At 39.0% G+C, this 25530-nt stretch overlaps 1 protein-coding gene across 4 annotated transcripts in view; it reads right to left on the reverse strand.

Moving 5' to 3' along the window:
* Nucleotides 1-376: 376 nt before the first annotated feature.
* Nucleotides 377-25530, reverse strand: part of SPIN1 (spindlin 1) — a 67879-nt gene continuing 42725 nt past the window's right edge. For all 4 annotated transcript variants that reach the window (XM_082497414.1, XM_082497416.1, XM_082497417.1 and 1 more), the window contains exons 3-6: nt 13707-13755; nt 8121-8374; nt 6387-6620; nt 377-4157 (exon numbers count right to left, since the gene is read on the reverse strand). In XM_082497414.1, coding sequence (XP_082353540.1) covers nt 3958-4157; nt 6387-6620; nt 8121-8374; nt 13707-13755 — 737 coding nt within the window. In that variant the 3' untranslated portion in view covers nt 377-3957. The remainder of the gene's footprint in view (nt 4158-6386; nt 6621-8120; nt 8375-13706; nt 13756-25530) is intronic.

The raw sequence follows: 25530 nt of genomic DNA on the forward strand, positions 1-25530 counted from the left end.
TGTATCACTTAAACAGGGCCAAATGCTTCTACTGTTTCCCACTGCTGAAATATTTTGCATGCACTGGAAATAGAGACTCCTTCCCAGACTTGCATATCCCCTGGAGGGGAGTTTTTCTGTGTTTGGTAAAGTACAACTTAAGCAGTATGCTTTACCTTAGCCAAGTTCCATCTTATCAGCACTTACACTTACTTGGAAAAAAGAATAAAGATTTGGCTTTGCAAGCAAACATTTCATAGGACAAGTATTGTACCAGCATATATGGCTCAGCATCAAAATAATAAATCCTTTTTAATCAGAAAACTGAAGAAACCGCTTCTTCACAATCTGACATCACATCACTACATTTTGCTCATGAGAACAAAGTTTACAGTCATAAGTTGCACATAAAGGGTTTATTTTAAATGTTTTAAGGATAGAGTTACATCATAATTATAAAAATTACTTACAGAATTAAGTAACAGATTTAAAGTGTTTATACTTCTAAATGCAGAGAACAGGGAACTGTCTACATTGTTCAAAATAAAATAAAAATAATGAAACCAAGCTCTAAAGATGAAGTCATTACCTAATTTTAAAATGTGAACACGAAGACCTTTGAACTATACACATACCAAGAACCATCCAAATTGCACTAATGATGTAAAATACAAAAAGCACAGCATTTTCAAGGAACCAGATACTGTTTTTATCATAACTCTTTTCCCTGAAGCAACTAGTCAATTCTACCTGAAGATAAAGCCTCCATTTTTAAATAATTCACTTAAAGAAGGCTTCTACATGTTGCAATAAAAAGGGTTTTCCCCACAGCCTACTCCAACAGAGTTTAGGGTTTGGCACTCAAAAGAAAGAAAAATGTAGTGTTTTGCTAATCAACTGTGATTTTATTTTTTATTTAACAGAATACATGGTCCCTTCAAATGCTGTATGACACATACAACTGGAAAATTACCTTCCGTTGGCACTATGCTCGTCTCACCGGTGCATTTAATCCTACTAACAACCATTAAAACAGCACAATAAGCAAATTCACAAAAAACTGAACACAAAATAAAAACAGAACAAAACAAAAACCTAAACATTTTAACATGCAACTTTAGTTTGTTACATTGAATGTTCTAACCCTCTAAGCATGCAAAAAAGGATGGTCTGCATTTAAGTTGTTTTTTTTTTTTTCTTTTAAAAAGTTTTACATGGCAGCCTGACATCACACACACGCACACACACAATATACAACAATACTACAGCAGGTAAATGTGAAAGGCGAATAACTTTTATACAAAGATCTGTGGCTTGTGCCATCACAAGCCCAATGTGATTTTGGAAAGTAATGTTGAACCCCTATAACAAGGAACCAACATTTAGTTACCAGGGTAACGCAAGCACTGCATGCAGATCTGAAACATGAGCCTAAAACAAAGCCCAAAGCAGATGGGCAGGGAGTGGAATTAGTCTCAAGCCTCAAAAAGGTGGTTTAAGCTATCACAAAAAAAAAAAAAAAAAAAAGAGAGAGGAAAAAAAAAAGATGAAAAGAAATACCCACGCAACAGACAACGGGGACATCTAAAAACAACCGTAAAATTTACAGTTTATAGATTATACTCTAATTGGCAGAATACGGGCGTATTCAAGAGGCTTGCAGAAAACCCACAAATGCAAGCCTAATGCTAAAAATGTTCCAGTAGACCTAAACCTCAGATATTTCAAAACAAACCTTGTATTCCTCAGTTATATAGCCCAAAGTTCAGTGTACTAGGATATTCATGTATCTTGTGTATAATCAATACACTCACTCATTCTTGTGCCACAAATATCAACTTGGGCTCATGGAGCCAGGCTCAGCTTTGAGATTTACATGCAGGACTCTTAAGAGTCAATAGAAAACACATAACAGATCTGCAGGATGAAAACACTGTGTTGCAAATCTGCTCACTTTGTTCAAAACACAAGGAACATTTACGACTTGGGTACTTAGTGCTTAAGGACTGCATTGAGAAGCTATTCACTGAAAGACAATAGCCTGCCTTTGGTTGCCCATGATGAAATACTGGACATAATGCAATATAGTAGCAATGGACAAAGAATTAAGGTATCATATTTATATGGAGAGTATTTATTACCATTCAACAGCATAATGAGGCACAAGCCTTAAGGCTAAAATATGAAATCAGGCAAAAAAATGGACAGAAAGGGGCTTAAACCACTGAGTCTTCAATATCAAGAATACCCACAACAGAGGTCATCCGGACCTCTGATCTCTGATTAACAGCACCTCTCCTGCATCCTTCCACTAATGGCATACGGTTGGATATCAGAGTATTTGTTCCTTCCATCAGCAGTGTTGACTGCCGTCACATACTGTATTTCTGTGATGCAGTTCTTTGAAACTTGCAGAGCTCTGCCTTAATGTAACATGACAATTTTGCTGCTGTGCTGATCATTGTTGCAATTCTGATACGTTTAGAAGCTGCCACACTTAAAAAACCCTAATTTTCATTTATGACTATCTTGCAAGATTAAAACCGTGAAAGGATTTTGCTGTTGTGGGCTGCTATTTACATCCACAATCTAATGCAGATGACTGAACCACTGAGACTGCCTATAGCTTTCATTAGATAGTACACCACTGGCATGCAGAACTCTAGTGTTCATAGAATGAAATTCACGTTAACAGCATACCTCAAAGCAAGTACAATGTACACCACAAAAGGCAACAACAGTTTTAAGCTGTAGATTTGTCCGGACACTCCTTATGTGGAAAAGCCAGAAAAAGAATAAATTGGGAAGATGCCTTCTTGAACCAAAATGGTCAAAAAGAAAACAAACCAACCAACCAACCAAAGGAATGCAACAGATGGAGCAGAAGGCAACAGATGCTTCTCCTTCTCTAAACTAAGTCTTCAATGTAAAAGGATACCCCTTCCCACCTGTGGCCTAAACCACGACACCACCCCTGGCATGAGATTGTATTTACCATGTGAAATATTAACGACTGTTAGCCTTCTAAGTCCACACACAAACATTCAGGTTGCTAAGTTTTGATATTAAATGAGAGACTACTGATTGCCAATGTGTAGTCTAAAGTCTTCTGAAGTAGCATATATACTGTTAAAGTTGTGGCACCAAGCACTTGGGTTTTGCTAAGAAGTGTGTATAACAAACAAAGAAATACAACATTGAGGATTGAAGGCAGCCTTGTTACATGTATTTTACTGGTTCCTACAACTTGTAAATATGGGCCATTAACCTGCATTTTCTAATCAATTGGTTATACAGATTAAATATATTTTTACAGTTTAAAGCCTTTTCGCTGAAAGGTGCTTAAGTCAAACACTTGATAACCTACTGCCCTGTGACTAGTAAAAATGCAAAAGTATTTCCATGTACTGCAAGTTTTTAAATAGCTAAATTTTGAAATAAAGTGTAGAAACACAGCAGATTGATGTTACTTGGGTTAGGCACTCCTCAACGCTGCACAAACTGTTTAAACCTTTCAGAAAAGTCACCGCTGTCCCAACCCTGAAAACAAGGACTGCCAGTAGCCAAGAAATTAAATTTAATGTTACAAAAGAAGGCATATCAAAATATCAAACTACACTTGCATGTGGCATTTGAACACGTGAGTGCAAGGTTGAAGAAAAAGTTTAAACCTATGAAAAAATTTAGATTAAGGATTACAATTCTAGATCAACTTTACACAGCTTGAATTTGCAGCTGTTCTTTGCTTTTAACTCCCTCCTGCCCAAATATATTGACTTCCTTCACGAAAAGGAGTTCTCTTACACAAAATGTGTCATGTTTGTTTATATTATTCAGAACAAAACAGTTTTGCTGGCAGAGATTGTGGGTTCGCAGGGACATTTAAGCTTTCATTAAACTGGAAAGCAGTCAAGTCTTTGTGTCTACAAATTTTACATTTAATAGTTCCACAAATTTGGCAAAAGTTCACGATGACGTCTAGGATGTCTTCACCAAATCGTAGACATAAATATGGAAATCATCATCAAACTTGATGAAATAGACAGATGGTTTGGCTTCAACTTGATGAATGACCATGCCAGTCCTTTTTGAGCCATCTTCTTTGGCATATTCCACTTGTTTGCCTACCAGGCTGTCCACAACTTCACCTGGTTCCCGTTCTGCAGGAGGTGAATCATCTGTAACACAAAAACCAGTACACTTTGGTAGACATTAATGGAATTTTTCAATATGGAAGACAACTGTAACTTCTATGAAGCAATCAGGAGCTTTAAATACAAAGTACATAGAAAATTAAGTTTTGTTCAGACAAACACATAATGATTGCCATGCTTCTAGAAAGTACAGTTGCAGAAAAATTTTCAAGTAATATTGTCTTCAGTTTTATAGCAAACAAATACAGCATTTTCTTACTATTTTATTAGTAATGGTCACACCTGATGTGGCTTTTATTCTGGAAATCCTAAGCCTTTAAATTAATGTCTTTGTTCCAAGTTTGTGTTAAAGATCCCTTACAGATTTCACCCAGATTTTCTTCTCAGTTGTGTGAGTTGTGAAAGAACTCCCAAAGGAGAAAAAAAACCAACAAACCAACAGGGAATAGCTTGTACTTACATTTAAGATTCTTCCACAAATTTAAGAAGTTTCTCTTTCATTTTTTTTTGTTTCAGTTCCTCTATAAACGCCATACTGTCATACATAGTTATTATCCTCTTAATATCAGTTTTACGTAAAGAGTCTTCCTTCGCAAAGATGCAAGTTAAACTTACATTTTCATTTAGAAGGAATTACATAGGGTTGACAAAGTTTTAGTATCAGATCCAGCAATACATTTTCCCCTCACCAAAAAAAGCATAAAAGAAATTATCTAAATCTGGTCCCATCACACATGCAAAGCCTGTCTTTGAGAAGAGAGAGCTCCCTTGAAATTTTAGTTATAATACTATGGCAAGTTCCACCAAATTTACAGGCATACTTCCAGGAATTCTAAAATTCAATTTGAAAAATACTACTGAACATCCAATCATTGACTTAAGGTCACAATTCAAAAGATCTGGAAAGTATTCCTATCCGGGGAAGGTAGCAAATACATAGACATGTTTTGGGAACAGGTAAGCCATAGATAGTCTCAGGGTGACCATGGAGGAAAAAAGTGCAGGAAAACCAATTAGTTCTTAAATAGAAAGCACGGTAGATCTTTCCCTACCCTCACCCCCAAAGGTGGAAGAAAGCAAAGCAGAATTAATATACATGCCAAGTCTTTTTTCATCATTAAGACAAAGAACAAATTATTTGAAGGTTCAACTCTGAAAGAACTTGCTTTATTTCTCTAGGAAGAGGAACATCACTTTTTTCCATTAACATTTGTGGATCACTCTTTACAAGCAGCAGATACATTGCTTTTAGTTAAGAGTGGGGGAAAAAAAAATCTAAACACAGATAGATGATTACTACAGACATTATGCAAGTAAGTGACATTTCTTTATTTAGCCAGCAGGCTATTATCAGAGCTAGATCTGAAGGAAGACAGTCTCAAACCCAACAAATTAATTGTAACTAATATTTATGTAAAGCACTACGTAGCCAACCACTAATGTTATCCAGTGTATTATTTTGCTTTAAAGTCCAGATTGCTTCTGTCAGAAAGTGTATTTTAGGTACACTGGAGAAATAAAAACAAAGTGTTCTTTACAAGCTTTTTTCCTCTTTTTTGTACTGGCTATCTAAATCTCTTGGACAATATTGATTCTGTGAAAACCCATCTCCATTAACTGTAAAAGCCCCAATGACTTTCACTTCAAGAAGGGAGGGGAAAAAATATCCCTCCTAATCTAATTTTTCTTCCTCATTTTTCTTGCTACTGTGTTGGAACATGTATGAGAAAATGAATTTTCAAAAGATTCTTATTTTTTCAACCAAGAAACTACTCCAAAGTTTTTCACACACAACACTCCTACCCCAGTGAAATTAATCTGGCTATATTAGTAGGCCTCAAAATATTATTCCCACAGGAACTGCTTCAGAAACACAAATCAAGAGGCATCTCAATAAGCTGTGATACTTCTATAAGAAAAGAACAGTGGAAGTCTTCTGGTTTGTCAGTTTCCATTAAAGAAAAATCCCAGCACAAACTCTTCCACAGTAATATGTACATATTTTCAGCAGAATTAGGAATAATTATAGAAAATGCTTTTCCTGCACGTCACTGCTGATAAAATATTTCAGCAGTTAACACAGATGTTCTTTATTGTGCTATAACGTGTTACTTGTGACACTTAAAATAAAATTGAAGGAAGTAATAAACAAGATCTTTGTTTGTCAACTCTCCCGTCCATAAATAAACCACAGCCAAACATTAATATAAAAAGCTGCTACTTACAGAAGGAAACAGTAACTGGCCTACTTACTCGAATCAGGCATAATGCGAAGGTCACCTTCTTTATAATCATCTAAGAGTTGGTACATGTACAAGACGGGATCTTTCTCATAGGTAATATAAAACCATGTGTTCATAATAGGAGCTCGAGCCAAAACCATCCCCCTCCACTCATCCTTTGAGCCATCTTCTGTCTCAAACATGTGTTCCACGGCTTTACCAATCATTGTGTCTGCCAGGTGGGCATCACTAATTCGAGATGAAGCTGAAATGACAGCATTTCATAAGTTCATTCAAAAGCACAGACATATGTCTTTGTGAAAAATAATCTTTACTATGACTCATAAACAAATTTGATTGGAAGTTAGTAAATTCATATACAAAACAAACACTGTCTGTTCCAGACAGTTTACCACTGAATAGCTGCAGAACTTTTCTAATGTTGTTAAAATAATGTCCTGGTTTGAGGTATACAGAACCAATTTTCTGTTCACTCCCTACGATTAAACAATCATAATGCAAGGTAAAGGGAAATCAATCAAGGCCACAACAGTGAAGAGTCTTGGTATTTTATTTACCTAAACACTGGAGGGAGCAAGGCAGGCAGTGGAGAAGAAAGAGGAAGAGAGGCCAATCACAGAACAGTTCCATGAAGTTTTTTAATGAAACTTTGGGGTTTGGTTTCCCCTAACGCCACTCTAGAGACTGCTACTAATTGCTCTGCAGTCAGAAGAAGGAACAGCTTATTCTGTTTAGTAATTACTTGGGCAACCTGAAGTTTGCAGTTTAAAAACCCTGCAGTTTCACAATCCAGTGGCAATTCTGAAAATCAAAAAGCCTTGCTACTAATCACAGAATCACAGAATCACAGAATTATCAGAGTTGGAAGGGACCTCTAGAGATCATCTAGTCCAACTCTCCTGCTAAAGCAGGATTGCCTGGAGCACATTACTCAGGACTGCATCCAGGCGGGTCTTGAAAATCTCCAGGGAAGGGGACTCCACAACCTCCCTGGGCAGCCTGTGCCAGTGCTCTGTCACCCTCACCGTAAAGAACTGTTTCCGTGTATTTGAACGGAACTTCCTGTGTTCTAACTTGTGCCCATTGCCCCTCGTCCTGTCACTTGGAACCAATGAAAAGAGCCTGGCTCCATCCTCCTTCAACCCACCCTTTAGATACTTGTATGCCATAATAAGGTCTCCCCTCAGCCTTCTCTTCTCCAGGCTAAAGAGTCCCAGCTCTCTCAGCCTTTCCTCATAAGGGAGGTGCTCCAAGCCCTTAATCATCTTAGTTGCCCTTCGCTGGACTCGCTCAAGCTATTTCACTTAGAAAATGCCTTTTCCCCCCATTATTAAAAGTATTTAGGCAAAGTACTTGAGGAAAAATGTGACATTATTACTGTCAGGCACACAGAACGGACAACAGAGCTAAGAGGGCTTACAGTTCAAATTTTAATAGAAATATCAATGTTAACTTTACATATAGTTCTTAGGCATAAGACTCTAAACAAAAACTACAGAATGTACTACATTCTACTTAAAGACAGAAGACAGCTCTGTACTCAGTGGTATCATCAAATTTTTGTGGAATCAAGAAAATTTAAATAGAGTATTTAGATTACTTGTCATATAACAAAAATGAATTTGACTAATAACATCTAAGTGGCCAGGTGTTATCTTGGGTGAAGTCTAGAGAGATTAGTGGAGAACATTTAATAGTAAATGTCAGCCTATGTGAATTCAGGAGAAAAACCCAAAACACTTACCAACTCTATCTGGAAGAACTTCAAGTGCCGAAACTCTTTCATCTTTGTGCAGTTCTAGTCCATACACACAGTCAAATCCATCATACTTTATAAGATAGAGAGAGGGATTTACAGGAACTTGATCAAGAACTGTTCCCTTCCATTGTGTTACAGGTCCACTCCCTTCTTTCCATCCATGCTGTATTCTGCAGCCTACAATATTTCTTCGTGGCTGAGAAATAGGTTTGCTTGGTCCCACATTGTTTCTATGCTTTCTGTACATAGATACAAACATAATATTAAACAAGTACATAAAAATTCAGAATTCTACTCCAGACAAGAACTGTATGGTTTAAGATGGCAATATATTTAATAGCATAGTGCACCTCATTCAAGTTAGGGTATAAAGCACGTTACACTATACTGGAAAAAAGAAAAACAAACTGAAAAGTAGTGAAACATTTTGATGTGCTTTATAAGATCAGTTTCCTAATAGTCATTTCTGAAATTAGTTTGCTTAAGCAAGAAGAACTAGTTTAGCTCTTGCTACACTGAATTTCGAAAGTAAAACTCACCTGATCAGGTCTCAAAGCACAAAGTTACCTGGCAATATTATAACTTTATTACCTTGTTGCTCTCTGCAGAATAATAAACAGATCTTCTGCCCCAGGAGGAAGAAGTCAGTGGAAACATTACTGGTGGCTGACTAAAATTCTTCCAAGACATTTGTTTTCCCTAACCTGTGTTAACCTGAAGGAAATTTAGCGTCCTTCTGCATTTACAGGTATTTTTTACTCCAATTATTTTTAAAGGCACATTGTAGGAATGCTTCTTTAGCATTCCTTTGTAGTATAGAAAAATATAAATGATATTAAATGATAATGTCAATAGAAGGGATACAACTTAATGTGGAAAATAGATTACATATACTTTTTTGTCCTTCCTCTGTTTTCACGGAACTTGCATGGAAATCCCTCTGGTGAGTAACAGTTTTTGTTCTGATCAACAGTCATGAAAGTATTTGACAGTTTCAAACCACTAAAAGTGTTATTCAAGTTTTCTTCTAGCCAGTTATTAAAAACACTAATTGACAATTTTGAGTACAAATGGAAGAAACTAAGTAACATTATGACAGTACACTGGGGATAAAAAATGAATATTATATCTATTTTAGCATGTTAAAATGCACTTACCCATTCCTAAAAAGATTATTTAGAGGGCTGCCTGATAAAAATTCTCATGAATGTCAACTAGTCACAAAATACATTTTTGGTTTACTACTTGTAGCATACCTCATTTAAATGGCAATAAAATATGCAAACCACTGACATGCTTAAAAGCAACATCTGAAAGTGAAAATAAATTGCAAAAAACAATACTCTTCCTTAGACTGGAGATAGTGACAAAATAGAAATGTCTCCAGGAACCATGAATTCTCTCAGAGAAGTCCTTATATGATCAAAAAAAAGGCAAATAACAATCATACCACTGAAATCCTGGAAGCAGACTTGCTGAATAATGCACTTACTACATGACACTAGAATGCACAACGCTGAAGATGCAATCATAACTATTAAAAACAAAATGTGTGAGTACTTCAGCAGCTTGTCCCACCTCCAGACATTCACTTGCCGTGAAGATCTTAGTAGCAGGTTTTGCCAAATTTCACTTCCATTATCATTTGACCTTTTCAGCAAAATCAAACTGTAGTTTCTGTATTCCTAACTTTGACAGTACAGATTATTATAGGAACTCCAACCTCTTCCAGTTAAGAGGCCCTGTCCCACAAAGTTGGTTCTAATATTACTCAGAAACTAGAACACACTTTCAAATTCTAGTTCTTGCCCAAGTACATTTTTTTAATTGTAATAGGCTCAGTAAGAGTTTACTATTACAAAATGAGATCAGAGAACTGGTTCTTGGCACAGTAAAAATGAGAGGGTTTTGCATGCAATTAATTTATTTAGTTCTAATAAACCATAATTCCATTCTAAAGCAGAATAAAACCAACTGAAGATAAAAGAATTTAAAATAGATAAAACATTGTAAGTTTTAAACAATTTGTCCATGCTGCTAATCGTCTCATTATTGATAAAGGTAAAAATAACACTGTTCATGTTCAGCCTCACAGTCAATTCCCCTTCCTGCCTGTAAAGCATAATCCACTTTACTGTTTAAATTGGAACAATTAAATGAAAAGTTTCCCCCTCATTTTAAAAAATATGATGGAAAAAGCCTACATAACTGAGTTCAAACTGGTAACTACCTTAAAAATGCCTCAGAGAGCAAAAAGCATTATAAATTTAATTACAAGTCAAGTATCTTCCAGGTGTACTTGCAGTTCAAATTTTTGTCTGAAGGTTGTACTACTGAACAGCCATTCACTCTCATTTGCAGTGGTTCATATTTATAAGAATTTTAAGAATTATAAGAATAAGATTTTGAAACTAGTAAATTACCAAGGAAAACCTACTTCCTCTTGCATCTGAACATGCGGTAAGAAAGCAAGCATAGGTTTCTAACTATCAATAAATAATAGTTACGCATATACTTCCATGTAAGACAACCAAGTAACCAACTCAAACCTCTCGTCTCCTCAACAGTGTGTTATTTCTGTGATACACTAAGTAATACTAATACACATAAACTTCTATGTTGCTATATCCAGAAGGCCCAACAATTTTTTTTCCCTTCTGTTTCATTAGAATTATCTTCAAACTTCCACAAAGATTTGCTCTTGAAGATTGGGTAACAATTTTCCTAGATGTGTAAAACATGGAGCCAGTAAAACCAGAAAGTAGCAAGTCTTGGAAATAGCTCTTGACACATCAGACACACCCTTATTGTAAATGGTCCCTCAATCCCCAAAAGTTTCAAATCCTCTTCCTTATCTTGAAGGCAGAAGCTGTTAAGTAAAACCTATTTACGTGAAAAGGTTTCATTATGAGAAACAGATACTTTAGAAATTTTCTAGAGACTACACAGGCAGAAATAAATCTTCCCAGATTTTTAAGTTGTATTTAAATGGCCCTCACAGAAACTTTTATTTGGACCAGGGAAACCAATGTAGCACAGAACTGCACAGGACTGGTAGCAGAAAAATCAACTGCTACTTCAGGGTTGTGCTTAAAAGAAAAACTTAGAAAAAGGAGAATGGCAATTGCCAATAACCTATCAATATCCATTTAGGTTTGGTTATTATTTTTTTTCTGATCATCCCATCTCAGAAAAACATCACAGGGTAGAACTAAGGAAAAAAACAGAAGGCTGAAAGAAAACCATACCTGTCAGATGTGCAAAAAAAAGCACAACTGTGAAAGTCAGGAAGGAAAACTATAAAACAGTATAAATGCAGTACAGCAGCAATGTTCGGTACCATTTCAAGTCTTTCATGGTGCCAAGCAGAGAAGTTATTAAAAATAGGACCCTAAACTTACTACAATGGTGATCTTATTGCAGACTATCATTAATAACAGAATGGTCATGATAGAATTGTTATCAACTGCTTTTCACAATATTCAGACTATAAGGCACATTAGTTGAGGCAAAAGTTTTAAAGTACTTTCTGCACGCCCTGAAAACCCATTATACAGTTGTGAATTTCATCTTCAGATGCCTCAGGAATCAAGATTACACGTTCGCTTAAAGCAGGATCAGAAATTCAAAATGGTTAAGTTCACCTTAGTTAAATTGCAGGTATAACCTGCAACTACAAGAAACATGGAGAGCCTATGAAGAAAGGATTGTTTTATACTTACACTGTTTCTTGTACTCTTTCCTTATGCACCAAGGGCGGAAAGAACGAGATCTGGGAGATTACTGACTGATCTGATGCCAGTGAGCTCAGCTTCGTATTGGCAGAGATCACCACTGCTCACTGACAGAGCACTTGGAAGAACTGCCCTATAACCATGGGAACTCTTTCCAAAAGGCTCAACACTTAACTACCCTTAAGAGTTCAGAAGACTCATCCACACTGCTCATTCTGTCACATCCTCAATTACTGAGTCATGCCCTGTTCCATCCTCTTGGCGCCTTCCTCTGCCACAAACCTTCTGAAGCTAGTTTAAAATCTCAATGGCCTTCGAGTGTAAGTAGGCTTGTTCCTCTTTTTCTTTAAATAAGCAGTAACTAAATAAATAACTAAATCAGTGACAAAGTATACATTACTAACTCATAGTCTACCGTTAACAGCTCAGAGTAATATCAGCATATATTATTACACGGTGATTCATATCCTACTCGTTCATGGTAAACTACTATGGTCTACTGTTCTGCCTTATTCTCAGAAAAGTCAGTGAGCAGCACACAAGAAATCATCTTGGTTTGGCACAAAAAACCTTAGCTAAATAATTAATAAACAATTGAACTAGGCTAAATTAAGATAAAACTAAGCTGGATGCTTAAGTTAAATGCCTCAAAATCATGTCACTTAGGATCAAAACTTCTTATGCCCCATAAAAACCTTTATGCTAACAAATTTACAGCCTATTTTGGTATTTAAATAAGTGTATATCACCACAACAATAAAGACAAATCTAGCCACCCTCAAGTACAAAAGGCAACCCACCTCTGATAGTCTTCCCATCATACACTCCTTTCTCTGAGCGGTTGAAAAAGAACAAGAGAAATTAAGTTTTAACCAACACTACCTGCCCCTAGACAAATACATGTTTCTGCCTTCTATGAAGATAGACAAAAATGGATAATAATGAGCTGGTGGAAGGGGGTAGAGTAGTTTTACATCAGGTGTTGTCTCTGGGAAACAGTTAACACTGTTAGCAGTGATTAACTATTTTAATTGTAGAAAATACACCTGCCAAACAAATTGCTTTTGATTGATGCACCGCTATACCACTTAGAGTACAACCAGGAACATTTTAATAGGTTTACTTTTTTAACACTTACCCAGCTTAGATTTCTCCCACCAGAGATGTAGCCAGATACAATATCTCACTCTTTGACACTAAAACAAATTATGCCCAGAACATTACCTCTTTTTTCACACAGTTACTCACCAATGATCAGCTTCTACCATTTAAAAATGTTGTAGAGGGAAAAATACATGCCATGTATGTGGAGGATAAGCAGCTATCCTTCACACACAAATAGCAGATTCTTTGCAACAGTATTTCAGTATATTCTCTACTTTAGAAAGGTGAAAAATCCTTTTCAAAACTACAGTTGCAGTGAAGGCATGATTAGGTATTTCTAAGATCATTTCCAGACTGAGTTATCAGTAAGCATGCTTTGCGGTTTTTATTGGCCTGGTGACAATGCATGAACTCTGTGCCAGAGAACAGAGATCCTACAGTATGTGTGGCTAATTTCTGGCTTGCAACTCCTTCTGCCTGAATTCCAGAAAGAATTACAAAAATGTATTCAAGGATAATTTCATATTAACATTCAAAATGATTAAAACTTGTGGGGCACTTCTTACCACCCTCCTGAAAGAATGAAAAGTCTGACGCTACACACATATACAGACTGAGTATTATTCCATGTGATTTTCGAGAACAAAGTGAGTGGAACAATACTAGACATATTTCTAGAACAGTACTTCCAATTACTGAGAGCTATACTTCAGTAAAAATATTAACAACTTACTTGTGGGAAGTTCTCTTCTTCATCATGCTGGCAGACACTCCTGCATGACCTATAATATAAATGATGATGGAATTACTGAAAAATAAGGATGTATACAATGCCAAAAAAAGCCATCTGATACAAGTCTTCCTTTTAAATGTTAAAATGTAAAGAATACAAACGCTTCATGTTATGACTGATCATTGAACTGCTACAATGGGAGAACGCTCTGCAGACCAACACAGGCTATATGCCTGTGAAGCTCAGGGACATGAGGAGTGACTGACCACAACTATTAAAAAGAAAGCAGAACTTGAATACAACAGGGGCCTGTGTGATCTTTGTTCTATAAAAATGGCTGTAACGGCTGAAATAATCAATCAGCTACAACAGTTAAGTGCATTAAATGGCGGTGTAACTTTTCATCCTTGAGTTAATCAGAATCAGAAGGGTGAAAACACATGTCTTCCTGAGCTAGCCAGACCAGCACTGGGGAATTATATACACATCTCAGCGTAAAAGAGCTTACAAAAACCACCCAATGAACAAAAACAGTTTTGAGAAAAGCAACAGGCCTAAGCTGACTTCAACCCATGTATTCCTTCCCAGCAACTGGGGACACCCAGTGCTGTGATGGTGAGCATGTTATAGAAACCAGTAAACAGAATCACATTTGTATTGAGATGCAATTATATATTACAATTACTATATTCTGATAAGTACCTGTGATTTTATGATTGTAACATTCTGCTAAATCAAAAACTAGTGCAGTGTCAATTTTTTTTTTTTTAAAGAGAGGCATTAAAACATTAAACCCTCCTTGTGTGCGCAATGTGTAAGAGAACCTGGTCAGGACAGCAGTGGACTCTTGACACTAACTAGCGTCATGGCGGTGATAAGTCTCTGACATGATAGGGTGAATGTTATTTATTCACAGTTCAATAATACTGGGAATTCTGACTTCACAATTTAGTCATGAATAAGAGCGTAGGAGAGGGGACTTGCACTGTAAGTAAGGAAGAGTAGTGAAAAGATTGTCTGCAGACAGGGTCCCTTACTGTTTAGAAGGTGTAAAACATTGTGAGTGCTAAGAAAGGCAGGTAAAAGCTAGCTGACAAATTTGAAAAAGAGGAATAGAGAAATCCTAAACAGGATTTTTCATGGATAGAAGAATGTTGCTCTGATCCCAGTGATATTTTGGGGTGAATATTAAAAATTGAAAACTACTAAGCCGGAGAGTGGAAAGCAGGCTCGTGCTGGTTGTTCAGAAACAGTAGTGAAGAAGTCAGCAGAGCAGATATGCAATGACATGATGACAGTGGCAGAAAAAAACAGTTACAAAAGACAACATGATGTATAAAAAGTGATGTGGACAGCTGGAAAAATCAAATAAGTTCTCAGAATGAAAACCACACTCTCAGATCACATCCAATGCCCACCTGTGTAGGGATCATTTACTAAGGTCAACTCAAATAGACCTTGTTAAAGTGAAGGCTGCTATGAATGCAGAGGATGACAAATGGCCAGGAGATGCCTGACTTGACCCTGATCCTCCCAGTCTTCTCATTGTAGTGGTTTTGGCTGGGATAAAGTTAAATTTCTTCACAGTAGCTTGTATGAGGATATAGTGCAGATTTGTGCTGAAAACAGTGTTGATAACAGTTTTAGCTATTGCTGAGCAGTGCCTACACAGCATCAAGGCCTCTTCTGCTCCTCAGACTGCCCCACCAGTGAGTAGGCTAGGGGTGCACAAGAAGTTTGGAGGGGATGCAGCTGGGGCAGCTGACCCCAACTGACCAAAGGGATATCCCAGACCATATGAAGCCATGCTCAGCAACAAAACTGGTGGGGAAGGTTGGTGGTGGTGGTGGGGGGGGTGGGCTGCGCAACAATTGTTTTCATTTGCATCACTTGTCTTTCTTGGGTTTTATTTTCCTTTCCTATCAGTTATTTTTTTTTCCTCTTTTCCTTAATTTTTAAAAAAATATTATTATAATCCCTTTTTAATTATTAAACTGCTTTTATCTCAACCCATGAGGTTTTTATTCGCCTCACTTTCACCCCATGGGGGGGGTGGTGGTGGTGGTTAACTGCCAGCTGAGGTTAAACCACAACACTCACGATGATTATTCATATGATCCAGGAAAAGAATGTAACTTTAAAATGGCTGCTCCTACGATGAAAATTGAGCAAACACCAGATGCATCCCCTTGTGAGATGTTTTACCTTCTTAAGAGTTAGTTAATTATCTCCAAACTAAATTTTCAGCTAAACCAGGAGTTATACCCCCAGAATGGATGACCTATTTATGGGGAAAAGGAGCAAATCAGGATACCCTCACCATGGAGGAGGCTCAAGGTTCAGTAAAAAGGACTGGGAATTGTCCTACAAACCCTGCAATGCACCAGGCAGACTCACCGTGGGGCTGTACTGTCTGCTGTGTCAGGCAGCTCCTGCCAGCAGCTGGGGAGGGGCGGGGCGTGAGCAAGGGAGATGGTGGTGGGAGAATACTCAGGAGTTGCAAATCACCATGCTGAATCTGCCATCTCAGATAAGCTGGACAGGTCTGAGCCTGTAGGTCAGGACAGACAGCCACCAAGTCTCCTGGGCATTACAGTGCAGAGAAGCTTGGTCCATCATGGGCCAGCCATACGGGTTTTTACAGCGCTTAGGACAAAAGGCAGTGCAAGGTGGCTCACATCATCAAGAGGCCACTGTGACAACCACTGTCACAGTGCAATTGCTATACTATGGTTATGTTGTGATTTCAGTATATTGCTCTGCTAAATCAAAATGCCATGTAATGTCAAATATCTTCAACTGATATTAAAACATCAAACCCTCCTTGCCTACAATATCTGAAAGAACTTGGTCAGAGTGCTGGACTGACACAGGTGTCTCAGCTATGGATGCTTAAATTCACACCTACAGAGAAATACTTCAGTTTCTCTATAGGTCTAGAGAAATCAATTCTTCTAAATTTAGCACTATGTGCATGCCCCAAGTATAGCTTTGGAATATATATGTTGAAAACTTTCATAATAGTAGCAGTGTCACAGAAGAGTCAAGTACTAAAAGTACCCTTAACATTTAAAGTCTTCATAAATATTTTCATCTTTGCTTTTCCACGTGAAAAATTAAAGAGGACATATACAAAGTTACAGAAGCAGCAGAATTAAAATAATGCTGCATCTTATGTTTACAACACTCAAGCTCGTATAAAATCCTAAGGAACCTGCATTTCGAGTTGAAATGACACCTGAAATGTCTTGGTTTCAAAAATTAATTCTTATGTGCCAATTACTGGAATAAATATCCTATATATAATTTTTGACTGTTATAAGACCAAATAATTAAACTGCATATTCATAAGAATTATTAGCTGGAAATGAAAAAAACAGTATGACAAAAAGTTTGATTAGAAACCCAAAAGCTTCTGGGACTTGGCTACAATCACTAAACAAACTTTCTGATCATACTGGCAGCTACTTCTTCTGTATATGCAGTGGTTTCATTAATTATACAGAATATAATAACACAAGTTTTATTAAAAACATGGTGGTGTTTTATTAAAAACAAGATACTCAGAGAAAGCAATCTGTTCTTATAAAGTAGAGCAACTGCATCATCAGAACATGACCACATGCATTTTATGTTTTACATTACTGGCTGATGAGACAACATAAAATTTTGGCTAAATCAGTCCAAGTAGTTAAACGCACTACAGAAATAACACCCACATATTCTGCAGAATGGTTTGGCACAAAGCATGCTTTCTGTCCTCTGCTCAAAGACTCTGAACCTCTGCATAAGAAGGCAAGTCCAGAGCATTTCATCTTCCAAAGTGAAGAACAGGAACTCTTGATGTACACAGAAAGAGGATTTATGACACAAGCTGCAATAATGTTGTGGTTTAGGCCAAATTCACCACTGGGGACCCGAGGGACCCCAGACGGGACCGACAGATGCTCCCCTCTACCCCTCTTCGAAGAGAGAGGCAGAGGAGGAAAAAGAGACTTATGAGTTTAGAAGGAAATAAACTACTTCAATGAAATATTAATAATAAAATAAAAAGAAATAATGAAAAATATATACAAAACCGTATCAAGCTCCTGAGATGACTATCACGTCACCGGCTGGCACTGGGGCAGTCCCAGACTGGACTCAGTGACGGACGGGAACTGGATTCCGGATCTGGATTCAGGATCGGGATCACAGGCAGACAGAGTCCTCCTCAGACGTCGGCCATTGAAGAAAGAGAGCTGACCCTTTGATCCCTCAGCTTTTATGCTGAGCATGAGGCAGATGGGAAGGAATACCCTGTTGGTCAGTTTTGGGTCACCTGTCCTGTCCGTTCCTCCCTGCAGGTGGGACCCCACTATGCTTTTCCGCTTCCGACCTTCCAACGTGGCAAATAACAAAGTTGGTTGGCCTTGGCTGTTATAGCAATAAGTATAAGCAAGAGCCTCTCTGCATACCATGCCTGGGCATCAGCTATAAACATAGGTCTTATCACTCTGAGAGAGTGAACACTGTCTGCACAATATGCAGTTAATTTCAGTAGTTAGAAGAGGCCCAGGTAAGAAGCGAAGTTACTGAACAAAATTGGTTCTGTTTTACCTCAAACCAGGACATTCCACCCCTTATTCCCTATCATTTGCATCCTGCTCAGATTACTATTACTTTTATATATCAAATTTACACACACACAGACAAATTTACACACACAAACCAGGACAAATAAACACAAAGAAAAAGCTATGCAGACCTCTGGGAATAGGTGTTCGCCCTGTTCACTAATTTCTCACCTTGGGAAACTCATATTTTTGATAGGGTTCAACCTGATTGTTTATGTAGTGAGCTCTAAACCAAAGCCAACTAAGATGACCAAGCACTGCTCAGCTTCTTATGTCAGTCAGTATCTTAAGATAGCTCCCAGTTTAATACACAAACTTAAGGCATTTGGATGATTAATATAAATATAAGCTTTCAGGAAGATAGTATAGCAAGTATTTGAAGATCCTAGGACAAGTCCACTCTTGTACTGACTACAAGCCAGAATTCACCTTTGTATTTTGCACTGTCTGAATTCAGTAATGTCTCAAGGAAATGCAAACTCCTTTTAAAGACATGGCAAGTTTCACTATTGAATTGTGCAGTACTTCATTTGGCTAGACAGTTGCAGAAATTGTAGCAAGAGTTCACCGAATCATCAACACTTCTGTGCCCTACAGCAGCCCTAAATAGGGGGATGGAACAGCACAGAATCCTTACATCTGGCATATTCTAGTAATAAGATCAAAATCAGAATTAGCTGATAAATCTACCTGCCTGAATATTTCTTCAACCAGGATAATTTCATCAGCAATATTTTTTCCACTGCTACTGGAAAGCTGCAAGAACTCTACGAGCTACTCATAGGGCCAAAGTTTAATAACATCCAGAGTCTGGAGTTGTAGCTAAACTTCGGGGAGGAGGATGGCACAGAGAGAGGCAAGTGTTCAGGACGTCAACAGTACTGCTTTGCTATTTATCACTTGGGACAGCATCTTCCTTACTCTTAGAATAGTACACCTATAATCCTTGCAGTCTTCAGTGAGGATTTTGAAGCCAAGACAATTAAAGCTGCCAACTTAAGCAGTTCATGCACATGTAACAGTAGGACAGCTTGATGTAGCAGCTGCATTATTAATCACACACACATGCACCGTCCCCCACCACACCCACAAACTTCACTCCCTGCTCTGCTTTCAGACATGGAAAAAAAAAGGATAATGTCCAGGTAACGTGGCAGTAACATACCAGAACTGTTTCAAACTGCTTTTTCTCCCATTTATTATCAAAAGCGTCTAAAATAAAGTAATGCTTTAAAGTAACTGCTAAAACAATTACAGACATTATTTATAAAAATAATAAAATCAAGCAAATGAAGTTTTTATATCCAGTTGGTGCGCTGTGTGGCAGTACTGTAATCGCATCCTTATACTCCTTTATCGGTGTTATTGTTTTTCTTTCTTCTTCCCTTTGGTTGTTCTGTTAAATTGCACTATTTCAACCCACCAGTTTTGCCTTTTTCTGATGATTTTTCCCATGGCTGTGGGAGTCGAGCGAGCGGCTCTTTGTTGCTGGCTGAGGCCAAACCACGACACACCAGCATGTGAAAGACCACTTCCCTAAGAAGAGTTTACAGTAAAGTCCAGCAATGGCACAAAAAGACAGTATGTTCTGTAATAAGTAATTTCACAAAAAATTTTGCTTCAGCTACAATGAATGTGTGCTTGCTATGGCTTCAGTCAAGATGAGTATTTGCTTCCTATGCATTTGGAAAAGGGATAGTGTTAAGATAGGATATCAGACGAAAGCAACAGTTGGAAGTACCGAAACTTGCGGAACAAAGAGTGGTGTAGTTAGCTAAGATAACCACAGGAGTGTAAAGAATGAAGAAGCCACAAGAAGGACATGGTGATAAAGACTTTGTGCCTCCCTCCAATGACTACCAGGAAGACCCCTGAGGAAGCATTGCGCCTGCATGGCTAGAAGGGAGGGGGCATGCTCGGTGGTGGGTTGCATTCCAAGAACTCATTGATTATGTAATTGAGTGTGGGTTGTGTTCCAAAAACTCACTGATTATGCAAATTATGTTCCAAGAAGAAACATGAATAAGTATAAGGAATACAAAATAAAAACAAGTGTTTGTGAAGGAAAAAATGAGCCACAGGAGGAGAAATCCCCTGTGTAACTCCCAGCGCTGTAATAAATATTCTTTGCTCCACTGAATTTGCCCCAGACTAAAATTCAATACAGTGAGCATGTTTCTCACAGTTCCAACAGACATAAGCACCAGTAGTAAAAATATAAAAAGTACACTGAACAGCCCCTGTCACACAGAGGAATAGCTATAGACACCAAAGCACCTCTACAACTATTTACTTTTCATCATAAAATATCATCGGACCCGTGCCAAGATGAAACATTTGTTTCAGGCAGCTAATGTCAGACAGTCTTTAAATGGCTGCAAAAACTAATTCTTTGAAGTGGTAAAGCCCATTATAACCAATTCACAGTAAAAATATTTAGAAATGCTGTTTAGTTTTTCTTTTCTCTACAGGAATTAAGAAATTATTTGGAAATACTAAAATTCTTCTGATGTGTGCGGATATCTCGTGTCCTGTGTATTTTGCTTTTTTTTTCCCCCCAAGATTAAAGAAAGAAATAAAGCTACCACTTATCTTTACATGGTGTCGTGGTTTAACCCCAGCTGGCAACCAAACACCACACAGCCGCTTGCTCACACTCCACCACCCCTCCCCCCAGGATGGTGGGGAAGATAACTGGATGGGTTAAAGTGAGAAAATTTGTAGGTTGAGATAAGAACATCTTAACAACTGGAATAAAATGCTACTACTACTAATAATTGTGATGAAAAGGAAAATAAGAGAAATAAAACCCAAGAAAGACCACTGATGCAAACAAAAACCTGCTGCTCACCAAGACCAGATCAATGCCCAGTGGCCCCCCAGCTAACTTTTCCCCTAGTTTATATGCTCAGCATGACGTCATATGGTATGGAATATCCCTTTGATCAGTTGAGGTCAGCTGTCCCAGCTGTGCCCCTTCTCAACTTCTTGTGTTCCCCCAACATACTTGCTGGTGGGGCAGTCTGAGGAGCAGAAAAGGCCTTGATGCTGTGTAAGCACTGCTGAGATAACTAAGACATCCCTGTGTTATCAACATTGTTTCCAGCACAAATCAAAGCATAGTCCCATACTAGCTACTATGAAGAAAATAAACTCTACCCCATCCAAAACCTGCTCATGCACATGCTCCACGCCCTACTCCAGACCATGCTCAGGACCTCCACTATCCAATACATCCTTATTAACCACCACTCCCCTTCCTATTCATTGATACAATACACAGATTTCATTCCCTTAGTCTGTGGACCACCCCTGTGAATTGTCTGTAAGATGTGCATAAATGACCACAAAATGTCCCCTGCGTCCATGACTTTGGGTTTCATCTGTTATGGTGGCCACCCAGGACAGGGAGGTGGTGTACTGCACGGAGATACTGGGCACCAAAGCCACCTCAGGTTAGTTCGCTGCTGCACTTGCACTGCTTCTTGTAAGGCTTGTTCTCTATTGGGTCAGGTGCTTCCTGCTATCATGGATTACAACAGTTTAAAGGTATGTCCACTACAATCTCCACCCCTGGTCCCTTTGGGCCAGGTTATAGGGTTTAACACTGCAATGAGCTCCTCTCCTTGCTCCTAGCCTGGCTACTAATGAGGGGTTCCTGCCATAGTAATTCCTGTAACATGCAACTCAAATCATGGATTATTTTCACCCAAGGATAAATCTCGCCATGGTACTGTTGTGGTTTAGCCCCAGTCAGCAACAAAGACCCACACTTGCTCGGGCTGGGATGGGGAGGAGTATCAGAAGAAAAAGGAAAAACCCATGGGTTGGGATAAAGACAGTTTAACAGAACAGCAAAGGAAGCACAAAACCACAACGATACTGATAAAGGAATATGTTGATCATATCCCATTGGGATCTCATGGCATGCATCGTGCAATTTTATTCCTAAAAACTGGATCTCCTATGCAGGTCCTCTGACCTTACTTCATTTTATAGCAAAACTGGCTTTCTGAAGGATTTAAACTATTTTATTTAATTTCTCAAGAACTACTTCTGCTGTATTGCCCCATTTAACAATATCGATGTACTGCAGGTGTTCTGGAGCTTCACCCTGTTCCAGTGCAGTCTGGATCAGTCCATGGCAAATGGTGGGGCTGTGTTTCTGCCCCTGGGACAATCAATTCCAGGTGTACTGAACATCCCTCCAAATGAAAGCAAATTGTGGTCTGCACTCTGCTGCCAAAGGGATTGAGAAAAAAGCATTAGTAATATCACTTGTGGCATACCACTTGGCTGCTTTTTACTCCAGTTCCTACTGAAGTTCTAGCATGTCCGTCACAGCAGCACTCAGCAATGGCGTGATTTCATTCAGACCATGATAGCCCCCTGTTAGCCTCCACTCTCCATTAGATTTTATCACTGGGCATATGGGACTATTAAAGCATGAGTGAGTCTTGCTGATCACTCCTAGGTTCTCTATTTGATTAATCAGCTTATGGATGGGAATCAGAGTGTGTCTTAGTTAGTGCGGTATTGCCGCTGATGCACTGTTGTGGCAACAATTGGCACCTGTTCTTCAACGCTCAACAACCCCACAACAGAAGAGTCCTCCAAGAGACCAGGCAAGGTAGACAGCTGTTTAATTTCCTCCTTCTCCAAGGCAGCTATGCCAAAAGCTCACTGGTACCCTTTTGGATCCTTGAAATACCTTTTCCTAAGGTAGTCTATGCCAAGGATGCACAGGGCCTCCGGTCCAGTCACAAGAAGTGCTTTTGCCACTCATTCCCAGTTAGGCTCACTTCAGCTTCCAATACAATCAACTGTTGGGATCCCACTGTCACTCCAGAAACAGAAATGGGTTTTGCACTCTATAGCTTAATGGTATTAGAGTACACTGTACACTGGTGTCCACTAGAGCCTTATACTCTTATAGATCAGACACGCCAGGCCATCGAATCCACACTGTCCAATAAACCTGGTTGTTCCTTTCTCCCACCTGGCTGGTGGCAGGGCCCCTCTAATCCTGGCCATAGTATTTGTTACTGATTTCTTGCAAAAATTACCTGAAGTCTCTTCAAGAGAGCCAGAAGTAAGATTAGGCCTTCCACTCTGGGAAACTGCCTTCTGGAAACTGGAGCATCACTTTTCGTGGAGGGATCCCCCTTTCTGATTGTTCTTCCTTGCAACTCCTGTACTCGTGCCTCTAGGGTCAAGACAGGTGGTCCATCCCACTTCTTCATGTCCTGTCCATGGTTACACTGGTAAAAACACAGGGTACTTCATGGCGTGTACCCTCTACACTCTCTTGAGCAGAGAAATGCTTACTAGCTGAATAGCTGAAATACTAGCACATAAAGGTGGGGAGTAGGACATACTGTCTTCGGGTTGCTGGACCTTTCAGGACAGTTCCTCCACAGCCGAGACGAGGGAGGAACGGAGATTTTCATCTTATCATTGGAGTCAGCCAGCCACCTCATCCACCACTGGTGCCTCTTCGCCTTCCCATTCCGTCACTGCCAATGAGTTGGCACATGATGATGGTGCGCTCCATTAAAATTCCCATTTGTGCATTGGACTTGATCAGGATCTGTGGGTAACTGAGCATTGTCTGGGTCATAATAAACCATGTCCTGCACAGCTAATTCCCTCAGGTACCGGATACCTTTCTCTGTGGTGGTCCAAGTGTCTGGATGACTTACAACATCTTCACTGAAGGGGTACCTTTCCCTCACACCTGGCAGGAGTCATTTCCAGAGGCTGAAGGTTGGTGTATTCTTCCCAATCACCTTGACAACGCCCGCTTCCCTAAACAGGGATCCCAGCTGCTTGGCTTCCCCGCCCTCTAATTCCAATCTACAGGCCTGTTATCACAGCATTGGAGCAGCCAGGTGACAATGTGCTCACCCAGAAGTTGGCTGAAATCTTTGCGCATATCTTGTGGCTCACTCAAGATCAGGTGATTGATTATCTCTGGTCCTGCCTCCTCCTGCTGTTCTCATGGTGCCCCCTGGTTCATCATCATCCCTTACTACACAAACTGATTTCTTAGTGTATTTCTTCTTCTGTATGGGGGCAATTTATACCAGCATGGGTTGGTTTCCCGGTTCAGCCGCAGAGCCTGTCATGGGGGCTGGAGTAGCCGCAGAGCCTGTCAATCTGGTTTCCCTCTCTTTCCTCTGAGGATGCTGCAAAAAAGCAAGCAGCATTTGGTAGTTACTGGCCAGGGCCCAGCACAGTGTGGTAAGGTGTGCCTGTCCAGATGAGCCACAGCATTTTTCTTTAGACTATTATGTCACTTCACTAGGGTCCTGCAGTTGTTCAGGAGTGAAGTTCGAAACCACTGAAGGTTAGAAGTTCTCTAGATACCTGCTCGTATTGTCCCACATGCCATGTCACCCACGACTATCCAGTCTTGGGGAAGATCTCTGGGAGGTAGTCTTAAATAGTTGTTTAACCCTAAACAAGACCTGAAACACATTTGGAAGACATAGAAATAGGAACACTCTGGTTTGAACATCCCAAGGATATTAAAATTTCTCAAAAGCTGTTGTACCTGGCCCAAAAGAGAAAAGGGAGGTGAAGGAGTGGGGGAAAGTATCCTTCCCCCCGCCCCGTTTTCCCCATAGATTGCATGTGATTATTAATACACTCCAAGAGATAGTGCCTGACGTACAGGCAGGACAGCAACACTGCACAAACATACCAACTTAAACTCACTGACAACAAAATTATAATCTTGATCCCTCTCCCAGAGGTGATAAACAGTGCTGTGGTGAGTCCACAGAGCATATAGGAATTTACATAACACAACAATGTGAACAAACAAAGCAACACTGTGACCAGCAACTATTTAACTAATACAATAAATGTGTGTAACAAATATGTTTTAACACACTCTAGTCATATCTGTCGTTATTTCAACTTTTTCAGCCAAAAAAGACTTGTCATGGTTTAAGCTGACAACCAAGCACCACGCAGCCACTCTCTCATTTCCTCTGCAGAAGGACAGGAAGGAAAGAGAATTGGAAGAGTAAAATTGAGAGAATTTGTGGGTTGAGATAAGGACAGTTTACTAATTGAAATAAAATACTGATATTAATAGTATTAATAATAGTAGTAAATTATAATGAAAAGGAAAATAATACTAGCTACTATGAAGAAAATTAAATCTAAGCCAGCCAAAGCCAGCAGATATGGCAAGAAAT

This window comes from Vanellus vanellus (assembly GCF_965231255.1).
Source record: "Vanellus vanellus genome assembly, chromosome: Z".
NCBI classification, from domain to species: Eukaryota; Metazoa; Chordata; class Aves; order Charadriiformes; family Charadriidae; genus Vanellus; species Vanellus vanellus.